General features: G+C 34.4%; 2 protein-coding genes across 2 annotated transcripts; both read right to left on the bottom strand.

Moving 5' to 3' along the window:
• Positions 1–6,814: 6,814 nt before the first annotated feature.
• LOC150094362 (uncharacterized) lies at positions 6,815–8,353 on the bottom strand. Its single transcript, XM_090412450.1, has 2 exons — positions 8,326–8,353; positions 6,815–7,119 (listed from the first exon to the last, which is right to left on the bottom strand). Exons 1-2 carry the CDS (start codon positions 8,351–8,353, stop codon positions 6,815–6,817), a joined length of 333 nt encoding a protein of 110 aa, XP_090268576.1.
• Positions 8,354–8,506: 153 nt separating this feature from the next.
• LOC150094361 (uncharacterized) lies at positions 8,507–19,467 on the bottom strand. Its single transcript, XM_090412449.1, has 4 exons — positions 19,456–19,467; positions 19,080–19,347; positions 18,680–18,750; positions 8,507–8,689 (listed from the first exon to the last, which is right to left on the bottom strand). Exons 1-4 carry the CDS (start codon positions 19,465–19,467, stop codon positions 8,507–8,509), a joined length of 534 nt encoding a protein of 177 aa, XP_090268575.1.
• Positions 19,468–21,556: the final 2,089 nt, after the last annotated feature.

The raw sequence follows: 21,556 nt of genomic DNA, 5'->3' as shown, positions 1-21,556 counted from the left end.
AGATTGCAAACATGTTATCAATCGCGCGCACACGTGTATTTCGTCAGACATAATGTATTTGCCTGTTTACCTGTACAGTTCTTCGTAACTGTGCCTGAAATTTGAGACTTAGGAAGGATTATAGCGTGGACTTCCCTGTAATTTCATGCTTCCGTTTCTTAAAGTCTCCGTGTAGCAGTACATTTGAATTCTCATTTCAAAGTCGAACTTCTTAAGAAAGTCGATGGGATTCTTTTATTTATAACTTTGTCCAAAGTTATAAATAAACCACTTATTCGTTCCTTCAAGAAAGCTTTCCTTCAGGTCCTTAAATATTCCTCGCTTTCCGGATGGAGTTCCGGCTGGAACTCCATCCGGAAAGCGAGGAATATTTAAGGACCTGAAGGAACCTCCTTTCAGTTGGTATACAGATTATGTCATTTGATTGAAATGGCCTCGGTTCGAATTGAATTCTTTGTAATGTGAAAAAGCTTTATAAACGCTTTTCGCCTGAAGATGAGATAGCCGGTCTCATACAAAGATGAGGATTTTTCCTTCCGTGAAATCAACCTACCACACGAGGCACGTAGTTAAGAGTCCATACTTTATACCAGAGTTGTCATGAAAATACCTTTCTCTAATCAGTTATTACCCAATACTTGGAAAGTGGCTGTTCACCATTGTAGGAAAAGAACGTTTCATTGGATACTTATATAATCAGCTAGTCTTAATTCAAAAATAGTTAATAAACAGAAATGTATTCCAAGAAAACATTCCGCAGTTCATGACTTTGGAGATTCTTCTTATCTTCAAGGATTACGCATTTGCCTGTTTCGGCTTCACCGAACATTCCATCTTGCAGCAGGTCTTTCTCTGTTTTTCCCTTTGGTGTTTACCTATCCACATCTTTTGGTAGTCGATATCTTTTCTTTCTCTATATTCCTTGATCTTTTCATTTACGTCGTAAATATCCAGTTCTATTCTAATCTCATTTCTTATATTGTTCAATTATACGAATCCTTTAATTGCTCTTAAAATCTCATCTCTACAGCTTGTATTTTACTATCATCTTTCTTTTTAACTGTCCATGTTTCTGAACCATATAACGGAGTGGGAGTGGCGATTATTTGGCTACTCCCACTCCGCTATATGGTTGTAAAATTTTAGTTGAGTTTTTAGTCTTGTTTTATTATTCAGTGTCTTTTTAACTGTTCCACAGATTTTCTGGAATTTGTTTCTTTTTTTTCATCCATATCTTTATATTTTAGATATCATTAGATATTATTTTTATTGGTTCTATATCAGTGCTGATTTCTTCATTATTATTTTCTGTTATTAAATTTATGTCGTAAAATAAATTCTTATAATGTTCTATCAATCGTGTCTCTTGTATTATGCTGAATGTACGTCGTCTTCTATTTTATTAATAAATCTGTCCTAAGAATCTTGACGAGTTTTCTGTTCTATGGTTTTAGCTATATTTGTTTTGTTTTTGTATATTTCTTCTGTTTCCTTTGTAGGTTTTTGAACGAGTGATTTGCACGCCATTTGTTTTTCTTTTATTGCATTTTCCATATGTGTTCCAGATTTTTAGTGTTTTTCTTTTTAATATTTTATTTTTCTTTACAATTACTTCAGAAGCTGCTTTATGGATTATCTTTATTAAAGGTTTCCATTATTCTATATCTTCACTGATTTGGGCAACTTTTAGGTAATCCGTTAATCGTGATTGAAACAGTATTCTAATGCTTTCATCTTATAATAGATAATATAGTTTGTATACTTGTTGTATTTCTTGTTTTTTTCTTATTCACTTCCTTTCTCCATTTGGCTATTATTTCTATTTTAGAGACTACTAAATTATCTAAAACAATTTCACTTCCTCTGTAAACATGTGGATCTCTCTCAAATGGAGCTACTTTCGATTAGTAAAGATATAATCAGTTATAGATCTTCTACCTCTGCCATTCCAAGTATATTTATTTATATTCTTTTCTGTTTTTTGAAAAAAAGTATTGGTTATTGTAAAATTATTGAAAGTACAGAAGTCTAATAGTTTTTGACTATTGTTATTCATGCAAATTTCTCCATATTTTCCAAAGACATTTGTGATTGGATTATTTCCAGCGTTGACATTAAGATCTCCTGCTATTAATATTTAGTCATTTTTATTACATTTATTTAACTGTTTTTGTAATTCCTAATAAAATTGTTCGGAATCCTCTTTTCTACCTTCATCAGGGGCAGCATATACGCCTATGATAGCTTAAATATGTTTTTAATTTAACTGTTATAATTCGGTCTCTTACAAAATTGTACTTTCGTATTCAATTTTGTCATGTTATCAATTAAAATGGCCGCCCCCTCTAGAAGCTCTGATATGTTGGTCCACTCCGCTATATAGCATAGTAAAACCGTCTATATCCTTTGTTCCGTTTAATGTTTTGTTTCTGTTATCACGGCCATATTAAAGTTTTTAGTTGTTTTACTTATTTTTAATGCCTTTGTTGTTAAGCTTCGCACATTCCACTTGGCTACTTTTAAAATGTCTGAGATTCCTACCTTATTTGGTTGTTTTCTGCTGTTTTGGTTCGATGAATTTTCCCGTTCAATCTGAGTTGTAGAAATGTTTAACTTGATAAGATAACCAACCTTCTGCAAAACCCACAACCTGGAGGACCAGGGTATCTCTCTTAGTCTGGCCCCTACCTCTCGACTTGTCCAGCTAGGAAGGCCCTACCAGTAGCTACCGCTATCATAGCTCTTGAGGTCATTGGTGCGCTCAAGCCTCCTTATCGCATCAAGGTGGAGATACCATAAGGAGGAACTTTGCAGATAGCCTCTTCACATTTAGTAGTGAAAGTATTGCAGTAACCATCCCCCTTTAAAAACGTTGAGAAGAATGGGAATGCAGCGCCGTAGCATGGTATATCGGCACCTGAAATGGCAATCAGAACTGGCGTCACTAATTTTTTTTTTATTTTTGGTGGGGGGGGAGGGTTGTTCCACGACTTCAAATGGAGCACCTTAGGACACGGCGCATCGAACGAGGGCATATCTCGCCCTACCCACGTTACGGAGTTGTAGGAATGTAAAAATATACTGGTTAATGGGAAAAGTAAGCGATCTGATGAATATTGTGAACGCAATAAGGGCATTCTGGAATAGAATCTGTTTTTCGATAGTGGAATTAACTAGAAAAAATAGAAGTTTTCCTTGAGAAAAAATCCTAATATCTAGGCAGGCCACTTCTTTACATCACTTATTACATAAAATAAGTCCATTATGATGAAACAAAGCATCTTGTTGATATAACGAGATCTTTACTTCCATCAGAAGTGATGAAGAATAAATATTGTACCATACAACTAAGACATTGAATCTCCGTTCATATCTTGTATGTGGTGAAGCATTCTTATTGGAGAAAGTGTCTTCATGTTAAGTAGAAGAAATCTTACTTGATATCTTTTGATATCAAGTAAGATTTCTTCGTGCTCAGCGTTGTTTGAAGAACTACAGACAACGCAGCTAAGAAGGCTTGTATATTATACGTTGCGTGTATTTTTTCTGGCCGGATTGTGGAACGAAAAACTCGAATTTATAGAAGGGGAGAACCCTTTCACTTCCGTATGTGACCTCAACTTCAGTAGAAAAGCCCTATTTAGGTTTCTCATGCTCAGAAATCAGTGAATGATTATGCTAGCCGAGGAATAATCTTCAACGGCTTAATATCTGCACCTGTCCCCCATCTCACCGATAAGGTAGAATTGCGGGAGCGTTTTCTTCAGATAGAAATGCATACTACATGCTTTATTCAGCATTGTCAATAACCTCTCGACCACCTCTCAATTTTTACTGATATAATTCAGACTTCTGGAGGAAGAATTCTGAAACTTCATAAACCAAATGAATTTAAATGATGCAGTTCTGTTACACATTGATAAGCGAGCTTATTTCGTTAAAAATATCTTTCAGCACTTTCTCTTTTATCATAAAACTCGTTTAGAATATTCGTTTTGTTACATTTTTAAGCATGGAAGTGAATGTTTCCAACGATTATCGAGTTGTTTTGTCTAGCTAGCCAACAGATGTCTCTGCATTCAGCATAAGCCATAAACGACTAGAAGTAATGTTATTTTGCATTATCTGTTGCGCTGATAGCAGTTTAGTGTATATAATGTCTTTATGTCGCAGTATGAACAATCCACACTTTTTTTTTAAGACGGAGTATTGATTATCTGCAAACAGAACTTGCATACTCATAAGTAAAACTTTTCAAGTATGTTGTTAGAGCCCAATGAAACTTTCTACTGTTAACCGAAGGAGCCGTGTTTCTTCCACTTTAACTTTTGAACGAATACAGAATGTCTTCAGTTCTTACACGCTACGATTCCAATGCCGTGCACTGATGATTTTATTCTAAAGTATGTTGCGCTTCAAGAACTTGCACACTTCATTTCAGTCCAATAAAATAATAATAAAAAATCTTAAGAATATTCCCCTAATAAAAACCTAAGTACACTAAACTTGAAGGAAATGTAATGGTTATTTTAGTTTTTTTTATAACTATTTCAAAAAAAAAATTTCAGGCCAGTTTTTAGAATTAATTGCATCGTCATCTGTGAATTTTGAAGTGAAGCTCATTTAGACTTATATCCTGCTCATGACTATAATTGGCCTTTTTTTTTTTTTTTTGAAAGAACAAATTAGTCTTCTATATATTTAAAAGACATTGACAATCATTTGTATATGTAATAGAACTTAAATTATAATTCTCTGATTTTTGAGAATTCATTTATTTTCAAAATTTCGTATTGGTTCAAGTAGTTTTCAGTTATCTGTCCAATAATGTAGCTAGCAGAGATGTGTAATAAATGAAAAAAAAAAATCAACCAAAACATATTTCCATCGAATCGCTTTATTTATTCACCACTGCTACAAATAACACGTAAAATTTGCATGCCGTCATGATCTTCCAAAGGCTCCACGGGAAGGTTTGAAATCTGTGAAAGACAGAAGTGAAATTTAGACAAATAATTTGACATTTCTAATATAATATACAGCTTATTTTACAAAACTTAAATATATATTTAAATATACTAAAATAACTATTAGAATGTATCGTTACTTGAGTTCTAATAATTCATTTCCTCGTGTCAATTGCAATAATGATTTTGCTCGAGGTTCACGTGTTTGCATAATTGTAGAACCAATTATTTTATCGAATTTTAACTATCGTAAGTTGATTTCTAAATGCATGTGTTGGAAGAACAGCTTATTTTATTTTTCTATAGAATACGCTTTCTTTTACTGGGAGGGAGGACCCTTTCTGTCTCTATCTTAACCTTGTTTGAGTGAAGCGTAGAAAATAACTTGCCATAAATGGAAATTAAATCCAGTTTCGCTCGACTATGGTATAGCTTAATATAACGCCGAAAAGTTTATATGTAAACCTGACAGAATTAATTCATATTTTAATCAACAACTTTATGTAGCAATAAAGGTAATCAAAAAGCAATCTTGGCTATACTCGTCTAAGCCCTGAATTATGTTACCTTGTGGTTTGATCATTTCATGGGGTTTATTTATTTTTTCGTGCTAACTTCAATAGTAATCAGATGTCATAATAACCCTACTTCTTATAGGAATGATATATATAAAAGAGCTATTTTAGCAAATTACAATTTTACATTCCTAGTAATTCAGCTCGGAGAAATTGACTCCCACGTAATTTATGCAACTTATTTCTCGGGTATGAAAATATTAGAATACGATTTTTACTGTATTTGTGAATAAGTTGGTCATAAGTGAATGGTCTGTTATTGTCGCCATCTACCGGCTGAAGTAAAAACTAAAATTCGCAATAAGTAAACTACATTCCATAACTGTACACAATCGATTATAATTGCTGTGTATGAATCATAAAATTTCTTGAGCCATTTTCAAAATATAACATGCATTAAATTCACTTATTATTCGAGAAGGTAAAATTGAATTTAGGATGTTAGGATCTCCATTGAAATGTCTTTGATATTAAAATAGTATTTCAAAATCGGTATTCACTCTTGGTTCACCTTCTTTATTAAAAAAAAATCCTGGTTTTCACCTCGGAATGCAATCATTCTTGTATTATTACTGACTTGTTAATTTATATTCGATCTAATACGAAATATCAGTTATTCAAAAAGTCCTTTTTTAAAGTACATTTCTATTTTTTCTAATTAATATCTAGAGAAACTAAAAATTGTCATGTGTCGCAATATATAAATGGTTTCATCTAACGAGGTTAAAAACCATTAGTAGTACTGTCCCTGTTTCGGTAATTGCATTCACTTTCCTCTCTTGTTTACAACTGATTACTGTTCTACACGGAGCATTTTTAAGCTTTAATACAAGTTAAGGAAATGTGCAAGAGGAAGCTGGTCGGAATGCGGGAGAAGCTAATTTTTCTGGATGTAATGGCCAAATAAATATCTTAGCCTTTAGATATTTTCTGATACAAAACGATTTAATATGTTAGTGTTTAAATTAATTTTTATTTAATTTCTTTCTTATGCATTCAATGCACGACCTGTGTCCAATACAATAAATATAACATTTAAATTTCATCGAGGGATTTATTTTTAATTAAAATTTTTAGAGAATCGATTCATTTATTAATAACTAATATTGATCTAAAACTCTGCAAAATAAAATCTTGCCAGTGTTCTTATTAAGACCGTTCGTTTATATTTTGCAATTTACTTTCCTACTTCATATAGTTTAAATGTTTTGTTTAAGATCATGATTAATGGATTTTTTTTTTGTATTACAAGACAAAATGCATGCGTACCTTTTACCACTTGCCACCAAATCCGTATCCAGCACCACCATATCCAAATCCATATCCTGCTCCATAACCATATCCTGCTCCATATCCAGCACCATAAATACCTAGTCCAATGGCACCGGGATGACTAATTTTGGTTGAATAAGCAACGGCGCGTCCAACAGGGAATCCTCCAAATCCACCAAGTCCATCAGCATATGCTCCACCATACCCTCCGTATCCTCCACCATAACCACCTCCGTATCCACCACCATAACCACCTCCGTATCCTCCGCCATATCCTCCAAGGCCTACGGAATAAACGGATGCCACTAGGGCGAAGAGGGTGATAGCGAGCTAGGGAAAAAAAAAAGAAGTTTTAGTAAAGAAAATTACAGATTTTTTAAAGTCAAGTTACATGTGATCCCCACTTATTTTAAAGTTGTATAAAATCCTGTTTAAATCGTTTTTATTAAGATTCCATTCGTAAGCAGTAAAGCATATTACACAAGAAACAAAATGAAGCATCACAAATGCTCCAAGTCATGAAGAAACTAGCTGTTCAAAGGATAGCCCCGAAAAGATTAATGTAATCAGTTGCTAATCTCTTCAGCAAACTGCAAAATTGATTATCTTTTTCAAAGTCTTCAATTCCAGAGTAATATAACTTTAAGAAAAGTTAGAAAATCATTCGTTATTGTTTTCATGTTTTTCTCTCATCCCTTTTCACGGGTATTTGCCTCTAAAGACTTTGCACTTTTTACTTGTCACGTGAGACCGCCAATAAACAACATAATAGGATCACACCAGATGATGAAAGTAATCTACCAGCTAATAATTTTCGCAAACACATGTTGCAACTGAATTCGAACCATGGCCTGCAGGTTAGAAAGTAGGTTAGTTACAAATTTTCTTATATTAATTCTATAATAATTTAAACAAATTATTCTTGAGTGCAGATGTTAAAAAAATCAGTTTTCTTAGCACCGATAGCCATATATTTAATTGGAAGTAATGCATGTCCAAACTCACATGGATCACTGTCCCGGTTCGGAGTTCCTATTTTTTGTGTCTGCTATAATCTCTCGGTTAAAGATTCCTTTTGCATTTTTCTCCTCGTGGTTTGTTTCTTTCATCCCCCCCCCCTTCTACCTCCAAAGTCCAGCAATTTAGATATTGACAGCTTTAGAGAATAATTATTCACTTCTCTTCCTAGAACATAGTTCAAATTTCTTCCGAGAAATAAATATACACTATAATGACTAGGTATGCGAAGTATAAAACGGAATTAGTACAGTTTTTTTTAGATTTTTTATTAATATTCTTAAGTTAGGAATAATCAGTTAGAGTTAGAAGTTTTAAGTCGTTGAAGAATCCAAGCTTATGATTACATTACTTTTATACGAAAACTGAACTTCATTTTTTTACTTTTTAGTTAAATAAATTAAGCATTCTGAAACCTACTTCAGCATTTTGCTACTAGTGTTTTACTATTGTTCTAATTCAGTATGAGACATGAATATAGCACGTAAATATACAGCAAAATATACTTACCAGAGCATTCATGGTGCTAGAATAGTGTTGAACCGCTTCAGTTGCTGAATACTTCCAACCAGTCGATGGGGTCCTTTTATATCCGTTGACAAACTATTAAAAATGGCAATGACCGCAGTTTTTTCTTTCTAATAATTGTTTCTATGGGTGCATTTCGTTTGTTTTTCAACCTCCACGAAACAATGACCCAAAATACGGTAAAACACTTAAAGGTCGTTCTGTCCTGTTAATCATGGTTTTCATTGATAACTGGATTGTGTAAACGCTATTAGGAGTAGGTGTGGTATTAATGGTATTTAAATTAGCCGTCTGGCCTTCGATGATTCTCCGATAATTCACGAAACAAACCTGTAAGAAACAGTTCCATTTTTCATAAATTTTTGGAAATATTAAAGTATTAACAAGTCTGTACAAGGCTTTATTAGAACTTTACCATGAATTGCAAATGCAGTGAACATATTTGGAAAGATCATTCTATAACCTACGTTTCAGATAGTTCTGTCAATCTAAAAAAATTGGAAAAATGATTTATTCACTTCAAGGTGTCATTTTATGAATGTTCTTTATCTGATTTGTTTTTATAACACCACACTTCCTTATTAAACTACGGGTACTAAGTTTTCTTTAAACTATTAATTTCGAACAATTAAATTAAAATCAAGCCTTCTAAATGCTTTTAGAAAAATATTTAAAAAATTAAATTTTCTTATATTAATTCCATAAGCATAACATTCTTCGCTTTTGAGTAAACAGTCTAATTGTCAAATGTGGGATTCTATAGTAGATCCGCTAGCGAAATTTGTGTAGCAGTAAGTTCGTAGTATACTCATCGAAAAAAAAATGATGAAATTGTTATAAAGAGAAAATCATTTTATGACTCCCAAAACTTTAAATACATGGGACTGATTTGGTCGTTTTTTACGATACTGTAATAGTCTTAAGAAAGTTAAAATGTTGTATAAAAATATCTTACTTTCCGAAAAACTTAGGAAAGTGAATAGACTTCGTTACGTCGAAATGTATGGGTGTGTTTCCTCTCAGAACATCGATGGGGGATCCTGAATACAAGAAACGAAGGAATTTAAGAAGATAGTTATTTGAAGGGGAAAAGGGCACAATCATGTTTATTCCTGAGAGACGGCATTTCGGCTGGCTGCCTATAGCATCATGGAATTATCTAAATTAACTTAGTATCATCAGCAGGCAACATATGATCAAATTTACGCGGGTATTTTCAGTACTATACCTTTACCGGCTTTTCACCAACTAGATAGGAAAGAGGGCTAAAGAATCGTAGCAAACTCATTATTCAGTTTTGGGTAAGTTTTTGTTTTTTTTAGACAAATATTCCAAGGAGGAATACAGAAAATATTATGAACGCTATCTTTAAGAGGAATACGTAGTATTTATTAGATGCTAAAATTTCCTTGATAACATTTTCGTTTTTAAATTTCTGAGCCTTTAAGGTGATATTACTAAGAATTAGTGTAAAATTAGCTCAAGTAAGTAATATTTATCCAGCGTTATCACCAAGCGATTTTGGTCTTGAAGAAAACAAGTATTCTTCCAGTAAGATCAAACCGGTAGCTTAGTTGACCTATGGTTATTCTGGGATTCACATAAAACAAACATTTTGGTCATTAAGTTGGTACATTTAGATTGTAATAATTTCGCGAAATAAGACCAGAAATAAAATGGTATATTTTTATTTAAACAAAGCGTTTATTAGAAGAAACGTTTTTGTCCGTATTATTATTATAGTCAATTATGATCACTTAACATCCGGAAAAAAATTGTTTTTTAATATTTAAATCAGTTAGCATATACGTTGTTATATTTAACTGTAATAAATTCATCGAATATATAAAATTTTAATTTAAGTTTTATTAATAAATTGTTTATCCTGGAATCATAATTATACGTATTTACGAATGACTTCAGAGCAACCATTTCAGTATTAGAAATCTGAGGTGTGATTTAATTGACATCTGTTTTGATTAAATGACGTGTAATTTTTTTTTTTTTTTTATGTTGGGCCCATATACGAGAGGTTGGCTGGTCAACCTATAGTACGTTAGTACCGTATATGGGTAGTGGGTTGGGAAAGAAAAAACTTGTTTACATTTGATTTAAAAGCCTGTATGTTGTATTCCTTGGGAAATACGCCAGGGGGAAGACTGTACCACAGTAGCAGGGATGAAGGAGGAGGAAAAGAAACTTGTTCTGTGGGTTTCAAGGCGTACTGTGAAAGGATGTTGGAGGAAGCTGTACGTGTTTTAATGGGGGAATTATTGATGTTGTTTCGGATGAACATTTTCCATGGAAATATTTATAGAAAGAATATACAAATCGCAGAGATCAAGCGTCTATGTGAAAGTGGGGGAGTGAGTTGGTGAGAGATGGGTCATTTATCAATCTAATTGCTCTCCTCTGTCTTGAGTCAGCTTTTAGGAGCCCCACTCCAAATGTGAGAGCGGTATTCGATAGCTAGGCTGATTTGAGATTTGTATAATGTTAACAGCTGTTTAGTGGTGAAGTAGCGTCTTGAGTGAAAGAGAAAACCTAGTTTTTCGGAAGCTGAGGATGCAATGGTTGTGATGTGTTTATGCCAAGAGAGTCTTAGTGTCAGGGTAATTCCGAGTAGAGAGATCTCATCTTGTCTGTGAATTTGAGTGTTATCAAAAACATTGGGGGGAGAATGGTTCTATTTTGTGAGAAATAAGACAGAATTGGGTTTTGCTAGCGTTGAAGTTGACGAGGTTATCTGAGCTCCATTGGAAGATGGCTTGGAGGTCAGAATTAAGGGCAGTAGTGGTTAAAGAGAGTTGTGTAGAATAGGCTTTGTCAAATGAGAGGAAGGAGGGTAATGTGCTGTCGCCTGCAAAACTGTATATTGGGTTAGAGGTAAACTGAAGTAGATCATTGATATATAGAAGGAAGAGGGTCGGTGAGAGAACTGAACCTTGTGGGACCCCAGCATTAGTTGGATGGTGAGAGGATAGGGAGCCATCTACCATCACACATAGTGTTCGGCCAGACAGGAAACTGGCAATCCATCTGCAGAAGTCTTGAGACAGTCCAAATGATGGGAGTTTTCTTAGTAAGCCTTTGTGCCAGACTCGGTCAAAGGCTTTGGAAATATCAAGTGCAACTACTTGGGATTTGCCGAATTTCTCCATGGAATTTGTCCAGCGGTGGGTGATGTGTGAGAGTAGATCTCCTGTTGATCGGCTTCGACGGAATCCGTACTGGTGGTCGCTTAATAGTTGGGCACCTTCAAGGTAGATTAGGAGTTGAAATCGCCCATCGATGTTATCCTATTCAAGTGAACACAACATTTCCAATTTCCCTCCATATATTCTTACGGTTATGCACTCTGACTTTGTTTTTGCAGAGAACGTTGAGCTATTAGCAGATAAAAAAAGGGGCGTATAATTTTATTCTCTAACTTACTCTAAGAAAGAAAAGATATTTTTAGTCATTTTCCTATTTAAGGTAATTAAGTGATAAAATTAGTGTTACACAAAACTTGATCGAAGTCAGTAATGCCATCAGTGGAAACAAAAACCGAAATATCAGATAAGTAGATTATATAAAAATGTGGTAAAACTTCAACAAAAATGAAGAATCAATTCATCAGAAGGTAATGTCATAAATTCACTTAATATTCGAATGGACAACAAAAAGAAGAGCAGGCTTCATCAATATTCCATTCTCATTTACTAACAAAAATGTTATGCTGTGAATTTTATTTACCCTCCTGGAACTCAGAATTAACAGACCTGATTTCAAGCGTGAAATCAAATGAATTTTATGTGCGATTTCGAAAGTTGTATAATAACTAGCACGTCAAGCTCTATTAAGGCTAATTAGACTGACAGGTGAGAAATGGGAAGGAAAAGAATGCTAATACAACTTTCTTCCTAGAGTACGTAACTACTTCTGAGGTCAATTTAACCGGTTTAAGGAACGACTGGGTAACAGTTTTTCCTCTTTCTAGACATTCCAGGAAAAATGTATCGAAAAAATATCACACATTTTTTGTGTAATATTTTTTCGATTGAAAAAAATTAAAAACGGGATCCGATAATGTAAGATGATAATTTACTATCGAATGTGCCATTAGCTAGTACACAAGTACATCCGAGATTCCACTCACAATCCAGGTGAAATATTAGTTCATAGTAGGTTAATAACAGAAACCAAGCTATTGAAAGGAGCATGGTGTAAATGCGTTTATTCTCTTTATTCTCGCTACCGTTTCGATCCGTAAACATCCAGTAAAGTAATAAAATATGGCTGCAGTTATTTGCTGATTCTCAGAGATTGCCGTTGATTATAGAAAGAATATATTCCACTCAGAAGGAATATGGCATGTGAAAGCATCGTCACAGGTTGTGGATAAGTCGGGAAAGCGAAGATTTTCAAAAAAATATAGCATATCCTATATACCTGATCTGAGAGAGTTGTAGCTGTTTTCAACCACTTTCAGCAGCTGAAAACAGCTACAACCCTCAATCTATAACCCCAACAATGATTTGCAAATAAAAACAACGTTAAGAATTAGGATAGGTAGCCAGAAATCACCATAAACTAATTTGGATGTGTTCACGGCAGGTTTATATTCATATAAACCTTTTTTCATATTTTTTTAAGATAGTGTCATGAAAATTGCTGACTACGTTGAACAAGTAGCCACCAGCCATCTTGATACTTTGGAATATATAATAAATAAAAAAAAAATCTTTTATTTTTTCTCCCATTAATCCGCTATTAGTGTTTTTCATTCGAAAGATTTGGTACAATGAATTAACTATTTAATTGAAGTCTCTTCGTTTTCGTTACAATAGTGTGGTAATTTTATTTTAGTGGATGAATGTAAAATTTAGAATTTTTATTTTAGTATTCGCGACACTCACCTATGTTTCAGTAAAGGAGAATTAAAGTCAATTAGGGAACTGTGCTGCTTTGTTAATATTATAAACTTAGCATATGCGACAAAACGTAATAAGCATTTCTCTGTGGTCAGCGAAGTTTTGATTCATATGAACGCGAACATTGAAATTTTATTCGAATATTTATATTGTGTGTATGTTGCTGCCAGAGATCTTCAGTGTGAATATTATGGGTAATATTTATGTCAATTTGGTATATAAACTCAAACTGAAAACCGCACTAAACTTGATCCTTCTATCAACTATATTGATCCGAAGCGATTCGAGTTGACCAGTTTTTGTACAGGAAGGCTGATTTCATGGGGCTGAAACTATGATCGGTTACCTTGAACTCCTATCTCTGTTTTCTATTTACGGTCCTTCATCCATGTTCCTGATATTTATCTTCGTCTGGATCATGTTTCCGATATTTCTCCCCTAATTCAGGTGATCCCATCTAGTCCACTCTCAGCACAGATCTAGGTCCCGTATCGTTTCGGCTACATCTGATCAACACATTGCATTTAGCACCTTATACAGAGAGCACAAGGTCAATTTTTGCCCGTCTGTGGGATAATAAATTAGTTTTTTTTTTGGTAGGCAAAACCTTTCCATCTCTGTATGAGGCTAGTTTAACTTCGGTGGGAAGAACAAAAACTTTTTAAAGAATATTCCGAAAAAAATGTTCCTCACTCAGTGGTGAAAATCTACTGTTTTTTTCCAACCAAAGATTCATAGCTTTTCATCCATCGATCTGCATTTTCCGGGGTAATGTTGCACACCTTTGACAGTATTTTCCGTCACAGTAAGAGGATATTTATGTTTTCAACTTAAATGCTGGTGTTTCATTCCTCATAATATACAATTTACAGAGAGGATAGGAACCAAGTGACCTTCTCATAATCCGAGCAGTCAGCTCAGAAGGGATTGGGAATTCGCTCACAGCAAACATTAACTTCATAGTTTAATATCACGTCCCCCACATAAGAGAAATTGCAAGTACAGCGCGTTTGTGTGAAGGGTTAAGAGAGAAGGAATCCCACTGACATTTCTTTTAAAATAAAGGAGGTACAAATTGGATGAGAAGCAACAAATTCGGTGGGCATTTGAAGCGAAATAACATTCGTTCCTCTGATCCAATAAATAAAGTAGGCACATGCCTAAAATTGTTGTGTAGGTAGTATTATATCTAACTCAAAATTGTTGTGTAGGTAGTATTATATCTAACGAACGCTTCAATATACTTATGATTCAAGAGGATCTCAAACCCCACCACCCTAACATGACTTCTTTATAATGAATGTCGGAATACATTCAAAGTAGTGTAGTTGAAACGGTAAGGAGCGAAACAGCATACGTAGGCACCTGCTAATAGAAAGCTTGAAAGAGAAATAAAATATTAACCTTCATTGCCCAACAAGTAGTGAGAGGATAGTGATGTTGCTATTTCTCTTTCAGTCGTTTTCGACCGTAGGTGACCTTGTAGGCATTGCCCACAAAGTATTCCTGGTGAAATGTTTACAGGGTAGTTCACCATTGCTCCCCCCCCCCCCATTTTATCCGGGATCAGGACCAGCATATGGCTGGGACATATTCATGACTGTAATCGATGTGTGTTCCAGGGGACGAGCAACCCGAGTTTCCGGGTGAAAAAACTCCCTTGCCTCTGTATGAGACCGGCTAACTCACCTTTTTTCATCGATAGAGACCAGATAAGGGTTCCTAACGTGAATTGGCTGAATTTGGACTTGCTTACTTCATGATGTTGGGTGGATGCCAGTTGAGTATAATTGAGTTGCAGAAATGATGAAGAATATCTGTTAATTCAGGAGCACATCTATTGAGCATAACATGCAGCATACCATCAGGATCAGAAGCCATTTTTGATATCTGATTATAATAAACTTGATTGACGAGTTATGTGTTCAATGGTATAGTAGTGGAATAGCTGTTGTTGGTTCAAATCCCATTGTGGGTGATATTTGTGATTATCTTAAGCAGTTGGGAGATGAATTTCACTGCCTGGTGCAAAATTACTGCCCCACTTAAGTGGAGGGGGGGCTGAAAAGGTTACATTAGTTTCTAGAGCAGTGCCTCGGGATTATGTAAAACATACACACAACACCCTACTCACTCATGTACTATAAGTTAACAACCTTTCATTTTCATGGGTGGGAATCACAAAAAACTTCACCTTATAATTAGCCAAGATGTGCATGGTGGGCTCTCTTTGATCTCAGTGACAAGCGAAAAAGGACAGCGAAATTTGACTCTTGTAATCTTGAATTAGACATTATAATGAGAATGAAACAGTAGTTATGTTTTTGGAAACAAAAATGCACTTCCACCAAAAAATGTTGCACACCACCTCACTTGATAGCACATAATTTTTTTTCTCAATCTCACAAGACATGATTTGGTAATACAGAATCATTGCTGAATTTTCATTACCAAATTCCTCTATCGGCCACGTGGCTTAATGACCATTCTGGTCATGCTATACAAAGCAGAGAGCTGGATCACTGGAAAACAAGAATATCACAGATTAAAAGGTTTTGAATCAGTGCTTAGGAAGAATTAATGGCATAAATTGGACTGATAAAATAGATATTAGTCAGACTAATAATGGGATGGACCCAATACTGTTGTGAATGATTAATCACACGTGAACGTATCATAATATTTTGTTGTAATTATGATTTTTCAATCACAGCGACAGAAAATCATAAGTACATGCACAGCCTTAGACCCACTATTAGAGTATCTTGGAAGGAAACTGATTGGTAAATAACATATACACAGGTAATTCGGAAAAAAGATTAAGAATTTTTGATGAGAAAAGGTTTATTCTTCAAGAAAATGTGGCTTCAGTGATGTATGTAGCAGTATACTGTATTTTCTTGACTTCGGTGTCTCAAAACCTGCATGTTTGAAAAGTGAGTAGAATGGTCGAAAAAAAACTTTATTCACATTCTGAATAACGCAAGAAGCCTCACTACTTCATAAACACTCACTGTGTATTGGAAAAGATTTTCAAGCAAGAAAAGATAATAATTATTAAATTATGTTATACAAGGATATGATCAAAACCCAGCAAAAATCTGATAACACTAGGGAATGGATATACACTTCATATGTACAAGGGAAATAATGTTGATTTAATCATGAGTTAAACTATGTTTTGTAAATGGAAAACTGCTGCTATTAGTACATAAAAAAGGAAAGTTACATCAAATCTCACTTAAAATGGCAACAGCATAAAAAATCTGATAAATGTTAATAACAGAATGCACAAACACAATTCTAAAGAAAACTTTTTGACGGTACATAATTTCAAAAAATGCCGATTTGGAAGATGCATCTCATAAATGTCCTTCAATCAGTTAAACAGATAACATTGCTTCAGTTTTTAATAAATCATTGAAAGCAACAAAAGATTTAGGAATGCTAAATTTCATGAAGTTTGTAGCAAAGCTTCTGATGATTTATTTTTGATCATCAGATGTGCAAAATAACTTTTCATTAAACTGCAGTAAAATTTATTGATTCATATCATGATCAGAGATAAAGGTGTTAAAAGAGCTGAGACTCAGAAAGGAATACTTCGGTTAACAACATCTTGATATAATTTGTATGCTATAGAGGTGTAGTTAAAGACGTATATTTCATTAGTCAGCTGGTAGATATGAAAAATATTTTCCTGTGTTTATAAAAGCAGGTTTGTGTTTTTGTGACGCCTTCCGAAGGAGGGCAACGAATTGCTCACTGCTGTCAATTGTATCTGTAATATAATCATAGTACTCGACTGCTGGTTGATCAGTCACCAGTCGAGAACTATGAAGATTATATTACAGATACGACTGAGAAAACTAGTTTCCACATAATGAAAACAGCAGAAGGATTCTGTTTGCATGAAGGCATCTTAGGAATAATTCTGCATGACGCATATTTTCAGATTCTGAATATAAGTGACATGTGGAAATGACGAATCTGGGACAATCCAAATAAATAAAAACTCGGATACAATGAGAATTTGATTTTCACTTTTGTTTTTTCACTTTGGGGACAGGAAAACTGGTTAATTAAACCATTGTTCTTATGTCCGTTCTGAATATTGAGTTTCAATTGATATCTCTCAAGAACATTATGAATAGACTCATGGCAAATCAGTTTTAATAGTCTTAACATCCAGTAAACACAATAAAAAGCACTGAATTATTATTATTATTATGTTTTTTTGAAGCTTATGTGGAATATTTAATATTCCTTTTTATGAAGAAAGTTTGATTATACTACTATAATATCCTAATACTAAAATATGCTTAACATCACTGATTCAGTTCTGTAGATTCTTTCAGAAGAAATATCCATTGAGAAAAACCAGTATTGTTCCTAATTTTATCTGCATATTATTCAGATAGTATATAAAGAACTTTATGTCCATTTCTATTTCCGAGAAGTGGCTGATTTCGCTCTTTGATTTAAAAAAAAATAAAGGAGTAGGAGAACTTTGCGATTTCATACGAAAACATTTTCAATGGAGATCCTGGCATTCATTAACAGGACTAATTTTTCTTCAATGCTTCTGAGAGTGATGAAAAACCAGCCATAATATTATCCAACACACACACCGCTCTCATATGCACTTTCGGTCACTGATTCTAGATCGAGGATATTGAAACCTGAATTTTTAGTTTGCTGTTACAATAAATTACAAGTATCTTTTACTCCTACAAAATACATCTAACCATACTTAGCAAAATCAGTGCTGGTTCTCAAATGAAATTATATTTAAGAAGAGCAGTTTATTTGTGGTAAATGGTCTTTATAAAAAAATAGTGCAAGTCTCATAACTCGATGTTTATTTCACATGAGTGGCTGATGTGAAGTTGTGCTTCTACTCTGACAGTATGGAATATAAATATGAACTCTGATCTTGCCTAAACAACTGCTGCTTTTTTTCTTTATCATTCAGGGAAGCGAACAGTCATTCAAATTTCCTGCAAAACTCTGTTAATATTACAATTTTTCATTAAGAGGAAACTTTCATAATTGGTATTTTTGACCTGGATTTTAAATGTCTTAACACACACCTTCCAAAATTGTTCTAAATATTCGTATAAATTTTAGGCTTCTATTCAAAATCAATGTTACATTAAATTCATAACCATTCTATTTTATTATTATATGTTAAACCATTTCGCAAGTAATTTAGGTTAATTTCAGTTTCAATTCCAAGTGAAAACCGGTTTATCACTGCAATGTTATTGTAAACAATGTCTAACGTATTCATGATTTTATTCTCCAGAGAACTGTTTAGCAGGTGGCGTCAATTTGAACTATGAGTCAGTAAAAGAACAATACGATATTTTACAACCCATTTTTATTATGAAAAATGCTATACAGAAGGTCTAGAAATATGTACACTGTCGCATCCCTCCACAGGCTGCTGGAAACGGAAATCCTGTTGCAAATCTGCCAAAAAGAAAACGGTTGTTAAAATCCATAAACAATAAGTGACATATGAAGAGTGCGATTTATGGATCAGCATAAATAAGACCCATTCTAGATATGACAGAATATGAGTTCTTAAAGCATACTGGTAATATTTCTGTTAGTTCGTCATATACATTAGGTTTAGATTATGTTTACTTGAAATCTTGCACTGATGAAGAAAACTTTGTCTACTAAAACACTAAATTCATCAACTTAATTATCTGATTTCCTTCGCTGTTAATCCATAATTATTAAACCAAAATTGTTTACGATATTAGTGACGCTTACTTTGTTTTTTTACCACTTGCCATAGGCACCAAGACCACCATATGCTCCGAGACCGTAGCCACCATGTCCAAGTCCATAAGCGCCGTAGGCTCCGAGTCCATATCCACCATATGCTCCAAGTCCGTAACCGCCAAATCCGCCAGCATGGTTGATATTAGTTGAATAAGCAACTGCACGTCCGACGGGATATCCGCCAAAGCCACCGTAGGCACCGTATGCTCCTAGGTAACCGGCACCAAGGCCGACGGAGTAAACGCAAGCCACGAGGGCCAAGAGAGTGATGGCGAACTATAAGAAACAAAGGTAAAAAGGAATTGTAAGAAGTAAACATTACAAGAACATCATAGATAGCGTACTGGAGTTTAAGCAGTCGCTAAGAACACAATGGATACTCACCAGAGCCTTCATTTTGGATGGGTTGTGTTTAGCTGCTTGTATGCTGCAAGAGTAACTGTTGCTCTCTGGCTGATCCTTTTATACTAAACAGATACCGATGTCCTTCACCACGATGGGTGGTGATCACCTGCTATTCGGAATCCTTACTAACGTTTATCATTTTTCACCCCACGCCTAGAAACACGGCCCTCGGGGTGACGGTGTGTGCGATACACTTGTGGTTTGCTCTCATTTCTTTGTTCCTACCGGTTTTGCATCAGATGAGTTTTCATATTCACGTAGTGGGCGAGGTTGTGGAGCTCGCATTTTTCTTAGTGAAAATGTCCTTGGAGGCCTGAAAAATTAACATTCCTAAAGATTCTGATACAGTCCTGTTTCGCAGTAGGAAAGGTGAAAATGGCTCATTGCGATTTCCTTAAGAGGGTTAACATGAATAGAAATTTCATCCCCCACAAAGTTGTAAGCACGATTTGTCTGTGACAACATTGAATAACTATTAGAAAGAAAACAGGATTTTATTTTCATCACGACTGGGAGTAAACTGCGCTCCTTGTAACCACTCGAGCAAAGCAAGTGTGCCATTCTCCAATTAATGTGAAGGGTCTGTTTTAAAACTTTATTGGTCAAGATGAAAAAGACAGTCATCTGTAAAGGGGATTAATTCATGACTCAGTAGTTGGGTGGAATCTGGATCGTGAGATATATAGTTTGATATTGTGATGCGGACTGTTAATTGTCAAAAGATATACACTCCCTTTTAAAATGTAGATTTATCTTAAATTTACTAGCTACAAAATCAAAGAAACTAGTATTCTCAGTTTTCTTATTTCGATTGTTTATATGAACCAATATTACACTGGCAAGTAAGCTATCTATTATGGAAATATCTAATGCATGATTTCTACAGCGGAAAAAATACCTTTCATCGAAAACTTGAGCATTGACACTTTAAACCTTTTATATACTGCACTAGAGAAGCAAGGTAACAGTACCCCGGATAAATATATCAAATCATTGGCAGTGAGAAATGAAATGGCCTATAAACACTGCCTTGGAATTAAAGCTTGGCAATGACCGAAGACTTTATCACAGAACCCTACACTATTCTCATCAACCAACTGTGCTATAAAAGTGCAGTAACCCTGCTGGTACCTTTCCTCCCCTCCATAGGGCACTCAAAGTAAGATTTACTTTACAATGTTGACGTGGACTAGCCTTTGACCTCTTAACGAAGTTACTACAAGCAGTGCTAGGTACTAGCTGACCTCGGCAGTCATCAGTTTTTATTGCCGCTAGGCAAGTGCTATCCAGATAAATTACATATCTACGCTAAAGAACCCGTCCAGTCTTTTTTTAAAAATTTATCTATTATGTAAAATATCTTTTTTTATTATCAGGAGAGTGGTCGAACCTTTGAGTTTTTGTTAATCACAATTCCCAAACTGGAAAATGGCTTACAGAATAATATACATTATAATCGAATCCTTCTGGTTTTAGCTTCCACCTGTAAAACTTATATGCTTTTGAATACGAACGTTGACTTTGCAAAATATCATTTTTTTTATATGCAACAATGTTAAAAATAGTATAAGAAACAATAACCATCATATCCCACGATGAATCCTAAATGGTTTACTCTTGAATTTTTTTAAGTCCAACGATAGGCTTTTCAAATGTGATGGGTATTAGTAAAATCGTCCAGCCAGGGCAGAAATGTACCTACATAGTCAAACCCACGAAGTGCTTAAGTATTTTCTCTTAAATCTTCTAAAAATTGGAGGTGTATTATGTTAGTATAACTTTCTAATATGATAGCTGCACATTAGTAAGTTATCGGAGTTTAACTTTACCCATCCCTTTTCCGTACCTTAACATGTAATGTTAAATTCTCTCCCTTTGTGTTGTTTTTTATCTTTTCTGATTTTTACCCCACTACAAGACATTAATTCAAATTTTGTAGACCGATAATCTTTTTTCAAAGTATCCCGTAAAATATTTTTTCTTCAACTGGAAAATGACCAAGATATTGGGATGGGCTTAAACCAATAAATCTTTTGATAATTCTTCTTAGCTTTCTGTTTTCATTAAAATTGAAGTGGCA

This window comes from Typopeltis vanoorti, chromosome 22, assembly GCF_054136105.1.
Source record: "Typopeltis vanoorti isolate ZY-2024b chromosome 22, IOZ_Tvanoo_1.0, whole genome shotgun sequence".
Lineage (NCBI taxonomy): Eukaryota > Metazoa > Arthropoda > Arachnida > Uropygi > Thelyphonidae > Typopeltis > Typopeltis vanoorti.
This window is presented reverse-complemented; position numbering and strand designations above follow the sequence as displayed.